Raw genomic sequence first — 21,404 nt, forward strand, 5'->3', positions numbered from 1 at the left:
ATAAATTCTTTCCTCCCACATTCCACCTCTGCATTTTAAACCATTTACTCTGGGCCTCTTCAATACAGCACTCTAAGGCTGAGAAAGTTTAGATTTGCATCAATTGTATTTAAAAAAAAATTGTTCTCAGTTTTATGTAAGGTATTAAATCCAAGAAAAGAATATACTAAAGATGTGCATATTCTCAAAATTGCCTATATCTGCTTATAAGTTTTGTTGTTCTTTATATGCTGTTGTTTCAAGGGACATTTTGAAGTTACATGTAATAGCAACATTAATTATTAGGAAATGTCTACAACGAATCAACAGCTGGTCCTAGAAAATCAAATATTAGCATATCAACATAGGAACCTTTCAATGGTGTTTTGGCCTTTGTAGTAAGGTAATGGCAGCATATATAGTATATATCAAGTTAGCTTTTTATTTTAATACAAAAGTACAACATTAGGAGGAGAGAATGAACAGAATTATAGTCAAGACAGCATAAGGTAAAAATGATACACACAAACAAAAAGCACCTTTTACCTTATAATAGTTCTTAGAGCTCATTAATGCACTTGGAGGCAGGGCCAAAGTCAGCGGTGGCTGGGAAACAAATTCTAAATCTGGTGCGTTTGTTCCCTAGAGTTTCAGGTCTGTTCTGTGCTGTTGGAACTCTTGGATTCATCCTACCTCCTCTCAGAAATTACTTTTTGCCTTCTTTAAAGGTGTATCTGCATCAGGATAATTTTTAGATGCTTGGAAGTTTATATATATGAAAGGATGGGTTACCAGTCAGGTCCAAATTCAACCCTCCATGCTTTTTTTCACTGGGTTCTTTCTATCCCTTCCCAGGGCTACGGAGACTGGGTCAGGGTGATACTAGGTAACCTGCAGCACTGGCTTCACCAGCATGGGTTCTAAGTTGGCTGGTTACTTACCTATGGACTTCTCTAGAACTAAACTTTCAGGTAAATACAAATGGTGAATTAAAAAAATAAAATGATGTTTGAAAATATGTGTCACAGACTCTACTCCAGTGTCCACAGAGAAAGAAAAAAATCAGGAGGAAAGAAGAGAAGTTTAAAAGGTGAGATTAACATAAAAACTACTGCCTTTCAGGTTACTAGCAAGACGCTGTGCTCCAGGTTTGGACTACATTGTGTCCAGTTTGAGCCTAAACTGGGGTTTATAGGAGTCCCAGCATACCTTGTGAAATGGTAGGACAGAGCCTTTTCAAGAGTATATTTGAGCCCTGGGAAAGCACTCATCTTAAGGGAAGAAGGATCCAGGCATAATGAGCTTTGCTCAGTGACAAGATGGTGATAAGACAGAAAGGGGCAATTATGGGTGACAGATACATCAGGGCATCCATCACTCAGATATGTCTCCTAGCTTTGTCTCCAGCGGGCTGTTGTTTGAGTGTTACTAAGAGCAGGCACACCTCTGGTGAACTGGAAATAGTGCCTGGTGAAAGATGGCTGAACAGCAGTGTTGCATGGAAGTGGGATGCTCAGAAAGAGCAGACTTGTTTTTGATTGCATGTGCAGCTGGAGCTGGAGACGCAGTTGGAAATTTATAGAAATACTTGGAGAATTTAGCAGAGGGCTGAGTTAATTTAGTAAATGGGGTAATATGCTCTCAGAGATGGGCAATTATAGTCAATGTGCCTCCCTTTGTATTTACAAGTGGGTGAAGCCTGGAGAAACTCAGGTTTTATAAGAACACAAAAATCAATATAAAAGTTCTAGAAAATAATTGTACTTAAACTTCAAAGAACCAGTTAGTACTAATTTTGACATTTCCTTCTTATTCTTCTCACCCATGTCTTCCCTATCTTTCTTGACATAAGTAAAAGTATGAATAGGAATAACACCCAAAGCAGAGCAACATATTTCTCCTATTGTAAAAGGCATTCCAGGAAAATGTCTATCGCTAAAGGGCATAGACATCTCCATAATTCTTTGACTTCTGAAGAATGAAATAAGTGAAAATTATGGTATTAAATTTCTTTCTCTTTAGCAACAATCCGCCTAGTTAGTATTCCCAAAATTCATATTTGTACAATAACAACTTCAAAATAAAATCCAATACTTACTTGTCTCCCACAATTCCCAAGTTGATTGTGGGGTAACCATGTTCCTGAATTGTTGCTAAGAGGGTTGAACGATTGCTGTCTCGAATCTTTCCTGGTAAGAGGTCATCTTCAGGATTTAGCAGCTACAAAGCCAAAAAAAAAAAAAAAAAAACCACTACAAATTATTTTCTTAGGATAATATTGCCTATTGTTAATGGGGAAAAAATAGATCTAGTAAACAGAGTTTAGCACATCTAGCACCTATAACAGTATCTGGCCCATAGAAGATATATGCTTAAAGGATCTTTGATAAATAATGAAAGCATAGGAGGATCAGAAAACAGTCCTCCAGAATTAAAAAACATGCAGAAATTTAAGTGGTGACTAAACAGCAGGCCAAATTCACACCAGCTTTGGCTACAATTTGACAGAATAGTGCTCTGGAGATAGCTGCCTTTCTACTGGTTGGTTGTTTACTGGGTCAAATTAAAAAAAAAAAAACTTTCTTTTTTCCTCCCACTATTATTTTCTAATCTGTCCTTCACTGAGAATATTTGAGGAAGAGACTGTGTGACATGATATTCTCAAGTCTGAAGAGAATGATCATTTATCTTTTCTTTCAAGCTTTTGATCTCTTTTGTGAAGTGGGATCAGTAGTAACGAAGAAGTCAAACTTATTTGAAGGAGAGGGAGCCAGATATCTTGCCTCTATTAGCAAACTTAAACAAGTAATACTTAACTGCACACACCCGTGATTCCATGACTTTGAACTGAATCACCCTTTAGAGATTTAATATCTACTATTATATGTCAATGAAGAAAATTATAAGAAGCTTATTTTATGTTAGGATGTTCCAATGAAGCAGTGTAGCGTAGTAGCAAGCAAGAGTCTACCTTATTCAGATAAGGTTCAGATTCAAGTTGCCCAAACACATTATGCCATAATTTTCTCATTTATAATATATAGTAATAAAACTACCTTGAAAGGCAGTTGTTAGGACTGAGATAATGAACACTCAGTTAACATAGATAAATATACAATAAAAACAATTCTCTGTCCTTTCTTTATGATACATGATATTGAAAGAGCACCTAATTCCCCCCAATTGTTCTCATATTGTTCCTCCTAGGTGCTAGTATGGATGGAATCAGTTCATAACGTGAACACAGATTTACATTTATTAGATTATAAAATACTTAAGAGTAGGAGGTCCCTAACACACACAGACACATACAACATGCAAGTTTAATTTACACAATTTTAAGATATACTTTGATTTCAGAAAATTACAAAATGAAAAAAAAGTACATCTTTGAAGTGAGAAAATCTGGAATATTATCTTAGGAGGTTGAAGGCAAGCCTGCACATTTCAGATGCTTAGGCTGTTAATATGGCCAATACCCAGGGTTTTGTATCTCAGTTCTGCCAAACAATGACCTAAAGCCCCTTTAGTCTTCCTTCTGACTCATTAGTGATACCATGTGGCTGGACCTTTGGCTTTATGTTGGAAAAGTAGTAGCTTTGCAAACAACTGTCCCCTTAAAATATCTGCAGAAAAACTTTGATCATCTTATTCACTGTCACCTGGGAGACTTCCCTTCAAATACTGCACTAATCTAACTTAATCAGATCCCATGTGACACTAACCCACTTTCATCCTTTGTCACTGGCAGAGCTTGGAAAATTGCTATTGCAGTACTAATACAGATTAATTTTCTGATCTTAATTAACACACAGTTATTGAACTTATAATTTTATAAGGCCAAGGCTTGCAGCTTTTAAACTCCATTAATCAGACAAGTTGCTGCAGAAAGAAAACTGAATGGTTATATAATAGTTTTTTCACAAAGGGTACTGACCACCAACTGAGTAATAAGATTTCCCCGTTATTAGGGTGGTTTCTTTGCCATTCATGTTCCTCTCTGTTATTTTGCTGCACACAGTTCCAGAAATAATAGAACAATTAGCGATCACTGGAGAACCAGTTGTTTGTCTGTAAAATTGACATAATGAAATAATAGCTAGTTAAGTGAGGGTATGGGATTTCCAGTGCATTTTAAGTATCTTCAAAGAAAACATACAGAATCGAATGGAAGATTATAAGGTTGCATACACTAGAATAAATTCACAATATTCCTCTTTAAAAATGTAATCTTATTTTCCAGCTTCTTATACTTCTAGTCATCTCTGGAATGATGCCTGAAACTTATTGTAGTTAAAATATAAAAGAAAAAATACAATATAAAGTAAAATAAAACATAACCCAAAACAAACAAACAAGAAAACAAAAACATAACCCATTATCTTGATACTTTGTTACTTTCTTATCTACCCCATACTAAATTTCAATTTCCTGTTTCTGTTATTGTCAATGGTGCCACTGTATTTCCAGCTTTCAAACATTTAGCCTTTGATTTTTTTCCTTTTGTAGTCCACTATCTTCCCAAAGGTTTCAATCCTTAATCCTTACTCCATCTTTTTTTTTTTTAATGTTTTGCTGCTTTATACACAGGAATCCATCTCCTCCTTGACACTACATTTTTATTCACTCTCTTATCAACCCTCCCCATCCCCCAATTTCAGGCATTCAATATATCTGAATTTCTGCAAAAGCCTTATAATTGGCTATCTTGCCGACAGACTCTTCCCTTCTGAGAAATAAAATAGACACATCTACTTGCAAAACTGTACGATTACTTGCATAACAGGTAAACTGTACCAAACTGTGATATGTAACTATCTTAAGTCAAATTGTTATAACATAAGCTTGTTCAGACCTGTATGGTCCTATAAGATTATGGACAATTAGAGACCATGGTAACTCCATATGGACTCGTGCTCCAAAGATAAAATGAAATTGTTTCAGCAACTCACCTATTTCACAAAATGTGATCAGTCTGCCTAGACCATACTTACTAACTACCTTAAAACCACCTCATGACCAATCCCAGTCCTCAAAATCCTGTAAGTATCCTTCTGTAACTTCCTCCTCTTGAGACACTACTGAGACTTTCAAGGTGATGCTCTTCCTTGCTCAGAAACTTTAATATATCCAGCTTTGTATGATCAACAGGTTTCCTTGGTGGCCTTTGTATTAGGACAATGATGGTCATGAAGGTCCCTACCAACACTTAGGCAAGACCTCATGCCACCACTATTCTCATATTGGTTACATTGCACTTCACTGAGGTCTTTTGAGCCTCTTTGCTCAGGGGAGTCTTTAGGATGGTAAGTCCAGCACTTACATTAAACTCTGATGCTTTTTTGTTGAACTCCCAAAGTTAGCTGAAATTTATTTTGTTTTTGAAGGGGAGCAGAATATGCCACCTCCAAATGTGCCCATTTGGCACATGCATTACTTTCAGCTGAAGGCAATCAAGACCCAGCAGACTCAATAAAAACATTTACTACTCCCTTAACTGCCTAAAAGAATTTAGATAGGGGGCCTGGCCCAGAAAGAGAGCCATTACCAGAGATAACTTTTTATCTGACTTACCTGCATGGTAGGGCAAACATCTGATTACTAAACATCTGTTCTTCTCATCTTCCTGAACTGCCCTTCTCCCCTTTGAAGCCCCAGGCCCTATCCCATTCCCTAGCTCAGACTGACATTCAAGCCTCAATTGCCTGACTGCCTTTGGGTCTCATATTTTTATGGGATTCCTGTATGTACAAAATTAAACTTTTCTCCTGTTGATCTGCCTTATGTCAATTTAATTATTAGATTAGCCAAAGAACCTAGAAGGGTAGATGGAAAATTTTTCTGCTCTAAGAGTAAGATTCCCAGGACTTTTTGGTTATCTGACTGAATTTGTAAGGATTTTTGTTTTCCTTAGTGTTGGTTTGCTAAAGTGTTGATTTGCTACTAACCATTTTGTTTGTCAACTGGCTACATTGTTGTGTGTCTGTAAGAACTTTTCTTTGTTTATGTATGAGAAACTGGCTTTCAGAGAGATCTACCTCCCCATTCTGGCCTGCTGACTTTTAGGGTTAGCTCTCAAGGGTTCAACTTTAGTTTTTCTTTTTTTTTTTTAAATTTTTAAATTTATTTTTTTATACAGCAGGTTCTTATTAGTCATCAATTTTATACACATCAGTGCATACATGTCAATCCCAATCACCCAATTCATCCCACCCCCACCCCCCACCGCTTTCCCCCCTTGGTGTCCATACGTTTGTTCTCTACATCTATGTCTCAACTTCTGCCCTGCAAACTGGTTCATCTGTACCGTTCTTCCAGGTTCCACACACATGCGTTAATATACGATATTTGTTTTTCTCTTTCTGACTTACTTCACTCTGTATGACAGTCTCTAGATCCATCCACGTCTCAACAAATGACCCAATTTTGTTCTTTTTTATGGCTGAGTAACATTCCATTGTATATATGGACCACATCTTCTTTATCCATTCGTCTGTCGATGGGCATTTAGGTTGCTTCCATGACCTGGCTATTGTAAATAGTGCTGCAATGAACACTGGGGTGCATGTGTCTTTTTGAATTATGGTTTTCTCTGGGTACATGCCCAGTAGTGGGATTGCTGGGTCATATGGTAATTCTATTTTTAGTTTTTTAAGGAACCTCCATACTGTTCTCCATAGTGGCTGCATCAATTTACATTCCCACCAACAGTGCAAGAGGGTTCCCTTTTCTCCACACCCTCTCCAGCATTTGTTGTTAGTAGATTTTCTGATGATGCCCAGTCTAACTGGTGTGAGGTGATACCTCATTGTAGTTTTGATTTGCATTTCTCTAATAATTAATGATGTTGAGCAGCTTTTCATGTGCTTCTTGGCCATCTTATGTCTTCTTTGGAGAAATGTCTATTTAGCTCTTCTGCCCATTTTTGGATGGGATTGTTTGTTTTTTAATATTGAGGTGCATGAGTTCTTTATATATTTTAGAGATTAATCATTTGTCTGTTGATTCATTTGCAAATATTTTCTCCCATTCTGAGGGTTGTCTTTTCGTCTTGTTTATGGTTTCCTTTGTTGTGCAAAAACTTTTAAGTTTCATTAGGTCCCATTTGTTTATTTTTGTTTTTATTTCCATTACTCTAGGAGGTGGATCAAAAAAGATCTTGCTGTGATTTATGTCAAAGAGTGTTCTGCCTATGTTTTCCTCTAAGAGTTTTATAGTGTCCGGTCTTACATTTACGTCTCTAATCCATTTTAAGTTTCTTTTTGTGTATGGTGTTAGGGAGTGTTCTAATTTCATTCTTTTACCTGTAGCTGTCCAGTTTTCCCAGCACCACTTATTGAAGAGACTGTCTTTTCTCCATTGTATATCCTTGCCTCCTTTGTCATAGATTGACCATAGGTGCATGGGTTTATCTCTGGGCTTTCTATCCTGTTCCATTGATCTGTATTTCTGTTTTTGCACCAGTACCATATTGTCTTGATTACTGTAGCTTTGTAGTATAGTCTGAAGTCAGGGAGTCTGATTCCTCCAGTTCCATTCTCAGTCTTAGTTTTAAGGACTTTAGATATATATAAGTGATATTTTCCCTGTTGACTGGCTTTTAGCTAATGAATTCATGGATTCATCTAATAATAAACTTGTACTTCTCCTGGCATAAGTTGGCTTCTGTTTTATCTTTCTTGCATTTATTTTTCTAGAAAGCATAGTTTCATCAAGGAAAATTTGGAATTGCAGTGGTCATTTTGGAGTACTTTTGACATGACAATTATTCACTTGAAAGCACTTTTAGAATAAAGGGTGAATACAATTCAGAATATTCAATGATTGTCACTTTTATTGTTATGCACTGCTTCAAAATGAAATTTTAATAAAAATACAAAATATTTACAAGTTTGTTAAACCCTGTATTGAGGAAATTCTCTGTCTTATTTGTCTAAAAGAGAAATCACTTAGTTTATTTTAAGAGACCTCTCTCTTTGTTTCTGTTCTTCAGAGATTTAATCCTACCTTGATGGAATAATCCGATTTAATTCTATCTTGATGGTCTTGATGGAATTGTCAAAGGGCCTAAGACTGGTTGTAATAACTTACTTTCTCTCTTTTTAATGTATTGAAATGGGTTTGTCTGCTTCTAAGACTTCTCCTCTTTGCAAAGAGAAGGTATTAGAACTTTATAGGTCAGTAACTATTACCATATCCATTGCAAACAGCTTCCTTATACATCCTTACTTTCTCCTTCTTTTGGAAAATGTAATTAACTAATTATGGACATTAATTAATTATGGACATTAATTAATTATGGCCACACCTTAGAAATACCTAGATAGTCCAGACAAACAGACCTAACACAAAAAAAGGTGAGAAAAGTCAGATTATAAACTCTAATGGAGAATGGTCTTATTCTAAATGGCTTTTAATTAAACTCTGAAAAAAAAGTTTTAATTGAGAGTTAAATTAATTGCCTTGGTTGCTTGGATGTAAGAAAGAAAAAGGAACATACAGAGCTTTTAAACATAATCTAAGGAGTCCTTAAGAATTTGGTTTATAAATACAGAGGTTTACAAATTGTATTAAAAAAAATTCATATTCTATTTCTATTATCATGATTCTGGACATGTTAGACTGATTTAATAATTTTAGTTTAAAAACTGTCCTATGTCTTTTTCCTAACTTTACTACCATGTAAGAAAGTTATACTAGTATAACATTCTAGTTATGTAAGCCTTGGGTCTCTCTGCTTTTTTTTTTTCTATTCTTAAAAACTCTTATTTAAAAAAAATTTTTAAAATTAATTTTTATTGGAGTATAGTTGATTTACAACCTTGTGTTAGTTTCTGCTGTACAGCAAAGTAAATCAGCTATACATACACATATATAAAAAATCTTAATAGGTTTTTTTTTTTGGCCATGCCACACGACTTGTGGGATCCTAGTTCCCTGACCAGGGTTCAAACCTGGGCCCCCGGAAGTGGAAGTGTGGAGTCCTAACCACTGGATTGCCAGGGAATTCCCTATTTTCTTATTAAAAAAATCCTAATTTGAACCTTCTAAATTGTGTTCATCTAAATATGGGGATGACGATATGGAATGTCTCTGTGAAAAGAGACTGATGAGGTTCAAGACATGCTACCCCAAAATATGGCATTTGGCATAGTGAATATTTTAAGCTGAAGGAATTTGAGAAATAGTACATGCAGGAAGGACTTTCTGACTTTCCCCTGAAAAACGTCAAAAAACCCTTATGTTAGAGGTGCCCTCCCTATGCCCAGAGGAAAGGAGCATCCTTATCTCTGAAGATGAAGGGACAGAGAGAGGAATCTGAAGGAACAGGCCTTGCTAAGTTTCCCCCAGTTTACTACACTTTCCTCATGACTTCTGTCCTTTCATATTTCTCCACAACTTTCCATTTTTCATCAAAATTAATTAAAAAAATGCTCAGGTTTAACTGATTCTTCAGGTCTTCATTTTTTTTAAATGAAGGCTCTCGTGTTACATAAAACTTACATTAAATTAATGCTGTGCTTTTCTCTTATTAATCTGTCTTTTGTTACAGAGGTAATAAAATTCAGAGCTTGAGAAATTAGAAAGGTAGAGGAAAAAATATTTTTCCTCCCTTACAAGATGAATTCTTATAACGCTTCTATTAAATCATGACTTTATAAGAAATTAAATTTTAATTGCCAGATCCTCAGTTAACTCTAAGATCTTAAACTAATATTAATTTGATTGACTGGTAAATAATCTTGGATATGTGGACACTGTAATGTTTAATATACCAGTGCCTGACGTAGAGAATGGACTTGAGGACATGGGGAGGGGGAGGGGTAAGCTAGGAAGAAGGGAGGGAGTGGCATGGACATATATACACTATCAAATGTAAAATAGATAGCTAGTGGGAAGCAGCCGCATAGCACAGGGAGATCAGTTCAGTGCTTTGTGTCCACCTAAAGGGGTGGGATAGGGAGGGTGGGAGGGAGTCGTAAGAGGGAGGAGATATGGGGATATATGTATATGTATAGATGATTCACTTTGTTATAAAGTAGAAACTAACACACCAGTATAAAGTATAAAGCAATTATACTCCAATAAAGATGTTAAAAAATATATATACTAGTGTTTATATTAAGTACATCATTAACAGGTTAAAGTAACCATCATTAACAGGGTAGAAAGGATATATGAAGATAGAGGAATGCTTGTGCAAGGTAATGATTATGTTTTATTTATTAGGAAAAAACAGAACAATATTTTTCTTAAAGTAAAAATTACTGATTGTGCCAAAATATAAAGGAAGACAGTAAAAAATAAATTTAGGAGTATTATTCAGTAAAGTATAGAAGGTCTGAAGGGCAATGACTTATTGCTTGGCAGTAATAACTACAAATAATGAATATACAGGAAGAATAATATATATTAAAAACATTGACAAAGTTGGCTACATGACGTGGGCTTATTCATAAGGAAAAACGGCCTATGGATCTTTTATTGTAAATTGTTACCAGAATTTGGGTTTTCTTTTTGTTAAAAATGGCTAAGTTAATTTGTGTCCAGATAACAAAGGTCCCTTTTTATAACCAAAATATTCTGTTAACTCTCTGGTTTATGGCACATTCTTAAATCATTTTAATCAAAAGCTTCTAAAAATAATGGTTACTTATTGTTGATTAAAAATATTGTCTGTAAATATTTATTGTCTTTATTTATGACATATTAATATCTTGTTTCTTCTGACAACTCTTCTTGGTTTTGCCTTTCCCAAATTTGGAATAAATCTGTTGTCTCTTACACATTTTAAGCAATTTTTGAGTTTACTGGATGGCTACTACATAATACAAAGATTTACTCCTTTCTTCTTATAAAGAGAACCATGCTAAAATATTTGACATATTTTCACGTACAGGTTTGGAAGTCTAGAATCATGGCTTTGAAGTACCTTGCAAACTTTGGTAATATATTTGTCCTAATGTTTGTCTGTATGGCAGTGGCCGAATATATAAACTCTAGAGCCTTAAATGTTGCTGCATATTTGCTGTAAGCTATATGGTTCAACAAATTATCATGAAATAAAGAGTACACAAAGGCATGGTGCATGTAGAGATCAAAAAAACTACCTCAGAAAACCTAATACACAATCATAGCCCATCAAAAAGTGGTACCAATCTGGATTGATCACATCTCAAAGATAATGAGCTAATTTAGGCTGAAAGTGACCAGAAGTGGGGGCACTGAGAAATGAAATTGAAATCAGAATTTGCAAAAGTGTACTATGACTTTTAATACAGATAAATTGTGCCAAACCATAATACAGAGCACAAACTGTCTTAGCTGAAATTGTTTTTTAACACCAGCTCATTCAGAACCACATGTTCTAAGATCATGAACAAAATGATTTAATAGTAACTCCACATAGATTCATATGTTCCAAAGATAAGGCTACTGACTGTCCAGTTCCAGCAACCTGCCTAGATTACAAATTCTAATGAGTCATACCCAGGGCTCTGGTGGTCTTTGTACGGGGGTTTTGACATTTCTGTTGCTCAGGAGCCCACATCTACTGAAAATGATCTTTCTCAAACACCAATCTTATGACTTTCTCCTCCTCAACTGTACTCAGCACTGTCTCCCTGTCTGCCAATCCATGGTCATTTTTTACATTGTTAAAAACTATACTGAAGGATCAAGACTCACCTCCTTTAAGAAACCTTATAAAGGAAGAAAATTCTGACGCATGCTACAACATGGTTGAAACTTGAGGATATTTTGCTAAGTGAAACAAGGCAGACACAAAAAGACAAATTCTATATGATGACACTCAGATGAGGTACTGAGAGTAACCAAATTCATATAGATAGAAAGTAGAATGGTGGTTGCCACAGGCTGTGGGAGGGAGGAAATGGGGAGCTGTGTTTAATGAGTATAGAATTTCAGTTTTGCAAGATAAAAACTGTTCTGGAGATTGGTTGCACAACAATGTGAGTGTACTTAAAACTACTGAAGTATACACTTAGAAACAGTTAAGATGATAAATTTTTTGTTATGTGTATTCTACTGTAATTAAAAATGAAAAAAATTAAATGTCACTGATGACCTTGGCAATAACAGTTTCAGGGAATAGTGATGCCTTTAAAAAAGAGGCAAGTCAGGAAGGAAGTATTCCACTCTTCCTGGTAGGAAGGGAAAGATGGTGAGTGAGATTAGGTAATGGTGGAACATCAGGTGGAAATATCCAGAGGAAGTTGTAAATGAAGGCTTGAATTTACAAAAGAGGTTAAGTTTAGGGCTACAGATATGGGAAGTTACCTGCATATATTTGACATGAGAGGAAAACTCTAAGGAAGAATTTAGAGAGAGTGGAAGACACAGCAGAGAACAGCATCCTAGGGGAATATTCCAATTAGGGAATGGGATCAAGAAAAGGAACGATGAGGAAAAAAAGTAGTAATTGGTAGGGCATCAAGAGAGAACAATCATGGAACACCAGGAAAGAGACAGTTTCAAGGTGGTGGGTGAGGAATGCCACTGATGTCAAATGATATAGACAGGTTAAGGAAGATAAATATCAGAGCAGGTTTTAGAGGTTAGGAGGTGAATAGTATACTCAGGAAAGCAGTTTCTGTACTAATGGGGGGCAATAATGAAATTCGGGAGTTTGAGGAGAAAGTGCAGAGTGAGGAAGGAAAGCCAGCATGTGCAGACCTCTCTTTCAACAAAGCTGGTAGTGGATAGGAGGTGAATATGCAGTAGCTCAAGGAGGCAAGAAGGTGTTTAAATATAGGTTCTCTTCTGATAGCGGTAATCTTTGTCTTTTTGGATGTGAAAGGAGGATGAGCCACTAGAGAGAAAATAATCAGAGAACATAGAAGACACAGGAAGTAATTTAGAAATCAAAGTTCTGAGGAAGGTGAGAAAAAGTGGGTCTAAAGGTAGAAGTAGAGGAATTGTTCTTAGAAAGAAGTACCTTTTCCTTTTAGATTGGAAGAAAGGAGGATAGCTAAAGGAATGGGGAAATTTTCGAGGTAATGAGATGGGAAGAAGAGGGAGATCTCATCTAGTTCAGTTTGACAAATATATTTATTTTTTACCTTTACTTTTTTCCCATAAAGGTGGTTAGGTCATCTGTCAAGAGTACAAAGTAGGGCTGCTACTGAGGTTTAAAGAGGGTATAGAGTGTATGAATGAACTATCATACTGGAACTGGAAGAATGTACTAGAAAATCAACAAGACAGTTACATCAGAATTACTGAACAACTTTAAGTGCCAGGTTGCCATTAAATGGCAGTAATTTGTAGTTGTTCAGGTAATCATAGTTCTATGAATTTTTTCAGTAATGTTTTTCTGCTTGGGAGCAAAAATGGAGAAAGTGGAGAATGGAGTCATTCACTTTGGGTATTACCACAGTAAGCAAAGGAATAGGTTAAAGGAGTGAAGCTATCTGAAGTGTTATGAAGGCAACTTTAAAGTGGTGAGTCATAGTCCTTAATCTGGACAAGAAGTATAGTGTGGCTAGAAGAAAGTAATGGACTATCTAACCTGATAGGTTTCAGAGATTGCCATTAAAAAGCTGGGGAAATGAAATTTAAGGAAGTGGGAAGCATTGTGGAATAGTGGAAAAAAGTCATTACAGCCAAAAGATTTAGGTGTGAAACCAGGCTTCATCACTTACACAACATATATAATGTTGGGTAAGTTGCTTTGTTTTTGAGCTTCAATTTTCTCTTATGTAAAAAGAAGGATAATTATATTAACCTCATAGTGTTGCTTTAATCATAAAGCACATAGCGGTACTGGTCATAGTAGACACTCAACTTCTTATTCCTTCTCTTATTAGTGGGGACAAAGATTTTAAAGATTCTACTTTTATAATAACAGCTGCTTGTGGCAGCTCCCAAAGAACAGTATATGGAAATTTTAGACAGACTTTATATATCTGAAGTTTAAACTTGTTTGTACAGACATCTGTTATTGAGAGTGGCCAAGAGATTTACAAAAGACAGAATAAAATAAGGAGAGGCATAGTGGAGATAAATACACTTAGTTCTGTGTATGTGTATGTGTGTGTGTGTGAGAGACAGAGAGAGAGAGAGAGAGAGAGAGAGAGAGAGAGAGAGAGAGGAAGGGAGAGAGGAAGAGACAGGGAAGGAGGGGGTAGGAAGAATGAGAATGAATAGAAATGAATGAATGAGTTATGGAATATGGCAGAAGGTGACTGAAACTAGAAGAAAACTCACCATCTATGGAAGGAATATTTATTGCTAGTACTTTGGGTAACTAGATAACAAGCATACAATCTTGACTTCCTGAAGCTAATGGCAGCTGGCTGACTGATGTCCAGTTTAAAGACCTAAAATTCACCATCTACAGTTTCAAGGGAAACAAAATATTTTATGGAATGGAGCTCATCTTGATTTTTCACTTTCTCTTATCTTCTACCTTGAATTCACTGGCAAATCCTGTTTGTTGATTTTACCTTCAAAATGTATCCTGGATCTGATTACTTCTCACCATCTCCACTACCATTCTGGTTCAAATCTCTTGCTGGAGTATTGCATATCCTTTTTTAAATTTATTTTAATTTTTAATTTTAATTTAATTTTGTGTGTGTGTATGTGTGTGTGTGTGTGTGTGTGTCAGGCAATTTTATCAGCATTGGTAATACAGTAGTGAACAAACAATACAAGCTTCAAAGAGGTACAGACAGTAACCACTGCATATCCTTTTAACTGGCCTCTTGGCTTTTCACTTTTTCTCTCCCATATGCCAAGCCATACATATAGAAGCCAGAGTGATCATTTAAAAATTTAAGACATTTTATGTTCCATGATGTTTCGCTTCCTCAAAACTGTCCATTTAGAATAAAATGATCTTGTTTCTGTTACCCCTCCAACCTCATCTCCTTTGACTTTTCTCCTTTCCCTCTATACTTCAGCCACATTGGCCTCCTTGCTGTTCCAAAACTTGATAAGCATGTACTCCAGGGCTTTAGTGTTTGTTGTCCCCTCTGCTTGAAACACAGTTCTGCTCACGAGGCATATACCCTCAATGGCTTCAGATTTCCACTCTAATTTCCCCTCATCAGTGTGGCCTGATTAGCCTTTGTAAAACAGAGGACTCTACCTGTCTACCAGTCAGGTCCGGGACAAGAAAACCAAAACTCCTCTAGGTATTTCATATGGAGGGGGTAGGAGAAGAGAGGATTTAATGCATGGGATTGGTTACAAATGTGTTGGCAGAGTTGGAGAAACAAAAGAAGAAACGTGTATTACTAAAGATCAGTAACTGCAGTCACCATCGTCCCCAGGGCTGTTGGAGGAAAGTGATGTTACTGAGTTGAGGAGATATACTCCTGCTACCTTCTTTCCACCTTCTAATACCATGTTAATGCATCTCAATGGCAAAACCTAACTGGACCACAGCTGGAAAGAGAGTCTGGGAAACTGCTTTCAGGCTTCCAGCTTTATTGTATAGGGGAGAGAACAAAAGAGCTGATGTGGAATAAGTTTCAATAGATAATACCTGGCATATACCTCTTCTGCTAGCATTCTGTATTATCTCACTCGGCTTTTTAAAAATTCGTATCATTTACCACTATATGTTTGTTTATTGACTACCTGCCCCCCCCCATCAGAATATAAATTCTGTAAGAGCAGGGGCTTTGTCTGTCCTGCTTGCTGCTGTATCTCCAGGAGTCAGAACACTGCCTGACATCAGTATGGTAGCATACTAAAAGGGGAGGGGTTGTGAGAGAAGACTGCCTCAGTGGAAAGGAGTATTTTATCACTGACATTGTTTAGGATTGCCAGTGTATGGTAATAATAAAGAACAGAATGACTTGTAGTTAGTTTTATTACTGTTTTCGAATTTTCTGCAGACAGTGCATTCTTTTATGTGAGGGTAAAGCCTTAATAAAACCCTTTTGCCATGTCTAAGGACAAATTTGAACTTGGGTTAACTTTCTAGCTCAGTTCCTCTGGAAATCTGATAAAGAAAAATGTCAGCTTGTTAGTAGGCAACACTTCTTCTGGTAAAATGGTCTCTGATTAGTAACTTGCATATGGAATGGAAGAAATTACAGATGACCTATAAATCCCTAGTGGAAAGCCAAGCTTTGGGCTTCCGCGAATGTGGTGACACTTGAAGCTGGGCATATCCCTTGTAGGGACTCTGGAAGTTGCCTAAGATTGTTATAAGAAGTATTGATTCCTATGTAGGAGATGGTGCTTCTAAGTTGCTGGCTCCCATACTCCCCTAGTAGAATTCTTGTTCCCTTGCACTTAAATGTCACTTGAAGAACAAAGAGAACAGCTGTTGGATGGCTGTATGAACTGCTAAGATGACTGGTCCCACTGAAGAAAGCATGATGCTCCCCTGCTGGATGCTGAGTTTCCTGTTCAATATCTTTCTAAGTAAGCTGGTTCAAGGTACAGTATATTCATATATTGTTAAGTCTGATGTTTAGTTAAGAGAACCTCTGGTGAGCATTCCAGCGTGTAACAGATGCTTAATAAATATATATTGAACAAATACATGAGGTTGGAAATGTACGACCACAATTAAGTAATTATTGAATGGTATTCTATTACCTAAATTTTAACCTGCATAGTTTGTCGAAATCAACAAATGTCTACAACAGCTGGTCTGTGTTAGTTATTGTTTACAACTCTACCTTCCCAATTCTAAAAGAATTCCTTCATCCTGAATAAGATCATGTAGTCACAAAATACAGAGCAGGCTTTAAATATAGTATACATAGACATCTTGTATGGCATTCTTTGGGTTGGCTAAGGCTACTGTTCTGCTTAGCAATATACCACACTGGATTCAAGAGGTGGCGTATGTGAAGCCATACATATCAGGGGAAATCAGAACTAATACTTAAGGGGAGCTTGTGCTGTGACTGAATAAATTATAGACTTGTCACATTCATAGACAAATGTAATTTCTTTTGGCCTTTCTGAAATAAATGAATACTTTTTTTTCCTTATTATTTTCTGGCTATCTGAGGATCTCAAGCCTCAGGAGAGATACTATGCATTATTTATTACTTTTATCTCTAGTTTCCAGTATAGTGTCTGGCATAGAGGTATTCAACAAACATTTGTTGAACTAAACTATATGGTGATAGAGAGTCATAATAATAGCTAACTTTGGATGGGAGTAAGGAGGAATGTCAAACTACATGGAGCCAGAGATCATGGAACTTAGAAGCATTATTCCCTTGGAAAACCATGTTAAGTACAGCAGGCCAGAAAACGTAGGGGAATCTGTCAAAGCTTCTCTAAGGACAATCAAATCTATGGGGGCAGGGAACTAGGACTACAAAATCTTCTTTAGATTCTACCATGTATGTACCATCTCTATTCTCACCCTGTCACTTTTCCCTACTACTAGTAAAGAGTTTTAATAAAGGTTATAAAAGATAGCTTAGGGGCTTCCCTGGTGGTGCAGTGGTTGAGAGTCCACCTGCCGATGCAGGGGACACAGGTTCGTGCCCCAGTCCGGGAAGATCCCACATGCCGCGGAGCAGCTGGGCCCGTGAGCCATGGCCACTGAGCCTGCGCGTCCAGAGCCTGTGCTCCGCAACGGGAGAGGCCACAACAGTGAGAGGCCCGCATACCGCAAAAAAAAAAAAAAGATAGCTTAAAAAATACTACCAATGTACTCTGGGGGATAACTGATAATATTAATCCAGGCCTACAAAGTCATTAGGAAGAACACAATACATGTAGCTTAAACAAAGTTGCCTAATAACTAGTTGTCTATTAGTTTGCTCATTGTACTTAGCTTTCCTAAACCCCATGAAGTCACTTAGATGCACAAAGCATATAAATAAATCTCAAATAAGAATAGATCATTAAGTCAACCAGTTTAACAGAAATTTCTTTCTGATGCTAAACATAGTGTCAGTTCGTCCTAGGGATATTAGAATCATCACTTTGTAGATCAATTAAAAAGAATGTTTACTTTGGGTCAGTCAATAGTTTTTGGGAATGACTAGTACACCTATACTGGGAAGTAAGCAAATCTAGAATTCTGATTTACCTCTCCATTAGCAAAACAAAACATTCTTTTCTTTTGCCCTTTCCAAAAGAACTATAATGGTAATAGACCCTTGAAAACATCCATCTCCAAGACCCTAGGAAATTAAAAATAATGGTAGCAACCTCTTTTTAGAGGTTAAAAGAGAAAAAAAAAAAAACAAAATCCTGTTAATCTGTTTAAAAATAGTATAAGATCTAAAGGAATTACTTAAAAAAATCTCAATAGTTTGATTCTGCTTTTAGGCTTTGAATTTCCAGCAGATTCACTTTTCAATATTCCCAGTTTGACCTTACAGCTTCCAACTGAAGTTTTGTATAACTTAAACAAACAGGGAACAGGAAGTTTTTCAAGAGTTCTCATAAAAAGACTGACTAAATTCCCCTTCCTAAATCAGGGCTGAAATGGCATTTTGACACATTCTGAATAGCATGCTACTAGAGATGCTATCTTTAGAGAAAAAAAAAACCCTCTGATTTTCAAATCCTTCCTGGTGATTAAAGATCACATGGAATGTTTAGCAAGAAAAGGGGCTAGCCATGGTGTCCTAGTTCGTTGAATTATTTCCCACACAGAGGTGGCCCATCATCTCAGCAGCAGGGTATGCACAATTGATTGTCCCAACAGACTAAGTACTGGGTTTGCACAGTTGAATACCTACAGCTAGCAGTCAACATTCTTTGTTTATATGTACTGAGTGTATGGAAGGTCATTGGTTGTAATATTTCATTTTAATAAATGGAAGGGAACATTTCTTAATATGTAATTTCTAGTTCTTCCTTTTCATTTTCTGTACTTGAACTATCCTGAGGCCAATTTATTATTTCCTTGTTATAGAAATGTGGTAAGATCTATAATCCTTAATGTTCTATTTAGAACACAGAACACAGAATGTCAGAAATACTTTCATCTGAAAGCCCCACTACCCACCATCTTGCCCCTGCTGTCACCCCCCCCAACCTCCGCTTTTTTTCCTTACCTCATTCCCTGTTGACATGACTGCAACCACTGGAAACTTATTAACTTCAACCTCTGTGACACCTACAGTTGCCAGAAGACCAATCTCTGAGGGGCCCATGTGGGTTCCTTTGGCCAAAACACATTCCCCTCTTTTAATGTCATGGCCAATGGGTCTGAAAGTCAAAGCAGAACCATAAACAGTATGACTAAGAACAGTATTTTCTCAACTCAGGGGAAACTTTAGTGTTAAAGAAGGAGGACACTCAAGGGGGAAAAAGTGAAGAGATGAGGCAGGACCAGAATACTAAAACGAAGAGATTCTACAAACTCTATGCTTTTTTAATTAAAAAAATTAAATCACATAACAGAAGACAGAAATAGATTTGTATCTATTGCTGTTAAACAGGAATATGTTACTTCATGTTTGAAAGTTATTTTATAAATTGTTTTGTATCACATTACAGTCCAAAACACCAATTGCAATCTTTCTTTGATGTAAGGCAAGCATTTATATGAAAATATCTAATGCCATGTCCATAGCTTGTTAGCTTTGTGGTGAGGAGAATAATGCTAATGAGGTTACAGTCATGGAGATAATTTCCATTTAGACCACTTAGGCTGGTCCAGTTCTGTGGCTGTATAGGTCCATTCACTCTTGGCCTGCTGCCACAGGAACTGGAGAAGTATAGCTTTGTTACAAAATGTTGAGCAAATTAGCATTAATAGAATCAGGGCAAACATATTCAATTGTAAGAAAAATCATTTGACAAATATACACTACTTATGGTAAGACAGTAGTCTCATCTTTGTATATAAACAGTAGTACATTATTCCATTATTATTGGCAGTCAATAGGGGAGGGGCTTTCAGCTAATTATATAAATACTCAACTCTGAAAGTATCTGTGTTAATATCAAATTCTGGATTACCAAGGGGGTAGGGATGGGTAATTCTGGATTATCTAGGAGGAGGATTAACTGTGGATTATGTAGGTTCATGACTTTGCCTCCTTCTCATGTTGCTTCTGAATATTTCATTTGCCTTTACCAACTTTACAAAAAAGTAGGGAGGGCAGACATGGGATACAGAATTCAGAAAATTAATTTTGCTACTTGTTAAAAGCCCTGAAAGCTAATGGTTAACTGATTGAGCTGTGAATTTATAATAGCCATGCTCTCCTGAGTTCATGATCATGGCAGAAACAAAAGTTGGCTATACATTCTATATGTTCTTACCTGATATCTTGGCCTGGCCGAGCTTGCACCAGAATTCGTACTTCAAGCTCCTCAGTGCCCTATAATAAGAGCAAATCATGTAATTTCAAACAGAACAATCTAACTGAATTTTGATCAATAGAATTTAGCTACTCAGATGCTTTCATCATCAGATAGGCCCAGAATATATAAAAATATAGAGGAACAGAAAAGCCTTTGCTAAACCCTTTGAACATGATGAATTTCTACCACAGTTTCCTGAAAAATCAGGTTTGATGCCAAGGAATGAATGAATGAATAAATAAACAAACAAACATTTTCACTGATTCTCATGCTTTTAAAAAATGTACCAATTCAAATACTGACTCTTACTTTGTAAGCAGCATTCTTTAGGAAAAAAAAAAAGATGGCTACCCTAATAGATACAGTGAATGTGCATGGAGATAACCTGTCTCTTCTAAATCATGGGTTCAATACTACCAAGGATCCTTGCATACATATCTGCAGGTATTTCTGAAATACTTGCAGAAATTTCAGTGAAGGACTTATAGTTTATCTGGTAGTAGATTTCTATAAATTAATGGTGATCATCATTTTTACATTTATGGACTGTGAATAACATTGTGACACTGGAACTGTGTCTTGTCATCTGACAGAGTCTGTGGAGGCATGTGTTCTGGATTTCAATGTTCTGCTGGCTTCACTGATGCCAATAAATCTGTTGGACAGTTTTAACAGCAGGGCAATGTGATCTGTGTGCCAAGAGTTGAATTTTATAAGATTTACTTGTGGGAAGGTGATTAAAGAGAAAATCCCCAAATCAAGAAAAGAGGGTGTGTCTCAGCATGGCCAAATTTTACTATATACCCAGCCGAGGAGAATATATATTTGTTATTAATTCTAACTTTAAAAATACAAGATATCTTAAACTTCTCAAAACAAGTAAGATAGCCAGTCATTAAAGCATCAGTTGAAGTTATTCTTTTATTAGTGACTGATCCTCTGGTTTCAATAACTGCCACTAGTTTCAGTGAGATAAAGGCCTACTTAGAACAGAGTCCTGTATTTTAGGCAATAGAGGGGGAACTGACATAAATTTAATGTTTCCAGACTGTAATTTGGCGGCACAGATTTTCCTGAATTATAGAAAACCAGAGCTGAAAGGATCGTTTGGTTTAAATGCTTGGCTTAGTGTAATATTCAAGAACTTGCCC

The 21,404-nt window shown here is 36.4% G+C and overlaps 1 protein-coding gene across 15 annotated transcripts in view; it reads right to left on the reverse strand.

Moving 5' to 3' along the window:
• GPHN (gephyrin) overlaps positions 1-21,404 on the reverse strand; it is a 617,199-nt gene that overhangs the window by 65,670 nt on the left and 530,125 nt on the right. For all 15 annotated transcript variants that reach the window (XR_013827354.1, XR_013827355.1, XM_079915075.1 and 12 more), the window contains 3 exons: positions 20,212-20,270; positions 18,996-19,149; positions 2,078-2,199 (listed from right to left, as the gene is read on the reverse strand). Coding sequence is in view for 13 of the 15 variants with exons in the window: in XM_079915075.1 (XP_079771201.1) it covers positions 2,078-2,199; positions 18,996-19,149; positions 20,212-20,270 (335 nt within the window). In the remaining 2 variants the exon portion in view is untranslated. The remainder of the gene's footprint in view (positions 1-2,077; positions 2,200-18,995; positions 19,150-20,211; positions 20,271-21,404) is intronic.

The sequence above is a fragment of the Stenella coeruleoalba genome (genome assembly GCF_951394435.1).
Source record: "Stenella coeruleoalba genome assembly, chromosome: 2".
In the NCBI taxonomy this organism is placed as follows: Eukaryota; Metazoa; Chordata; class Mammalia; order Artiodactyla; family Delphinidae; genus Stenella; species Stenella coeruleoalba.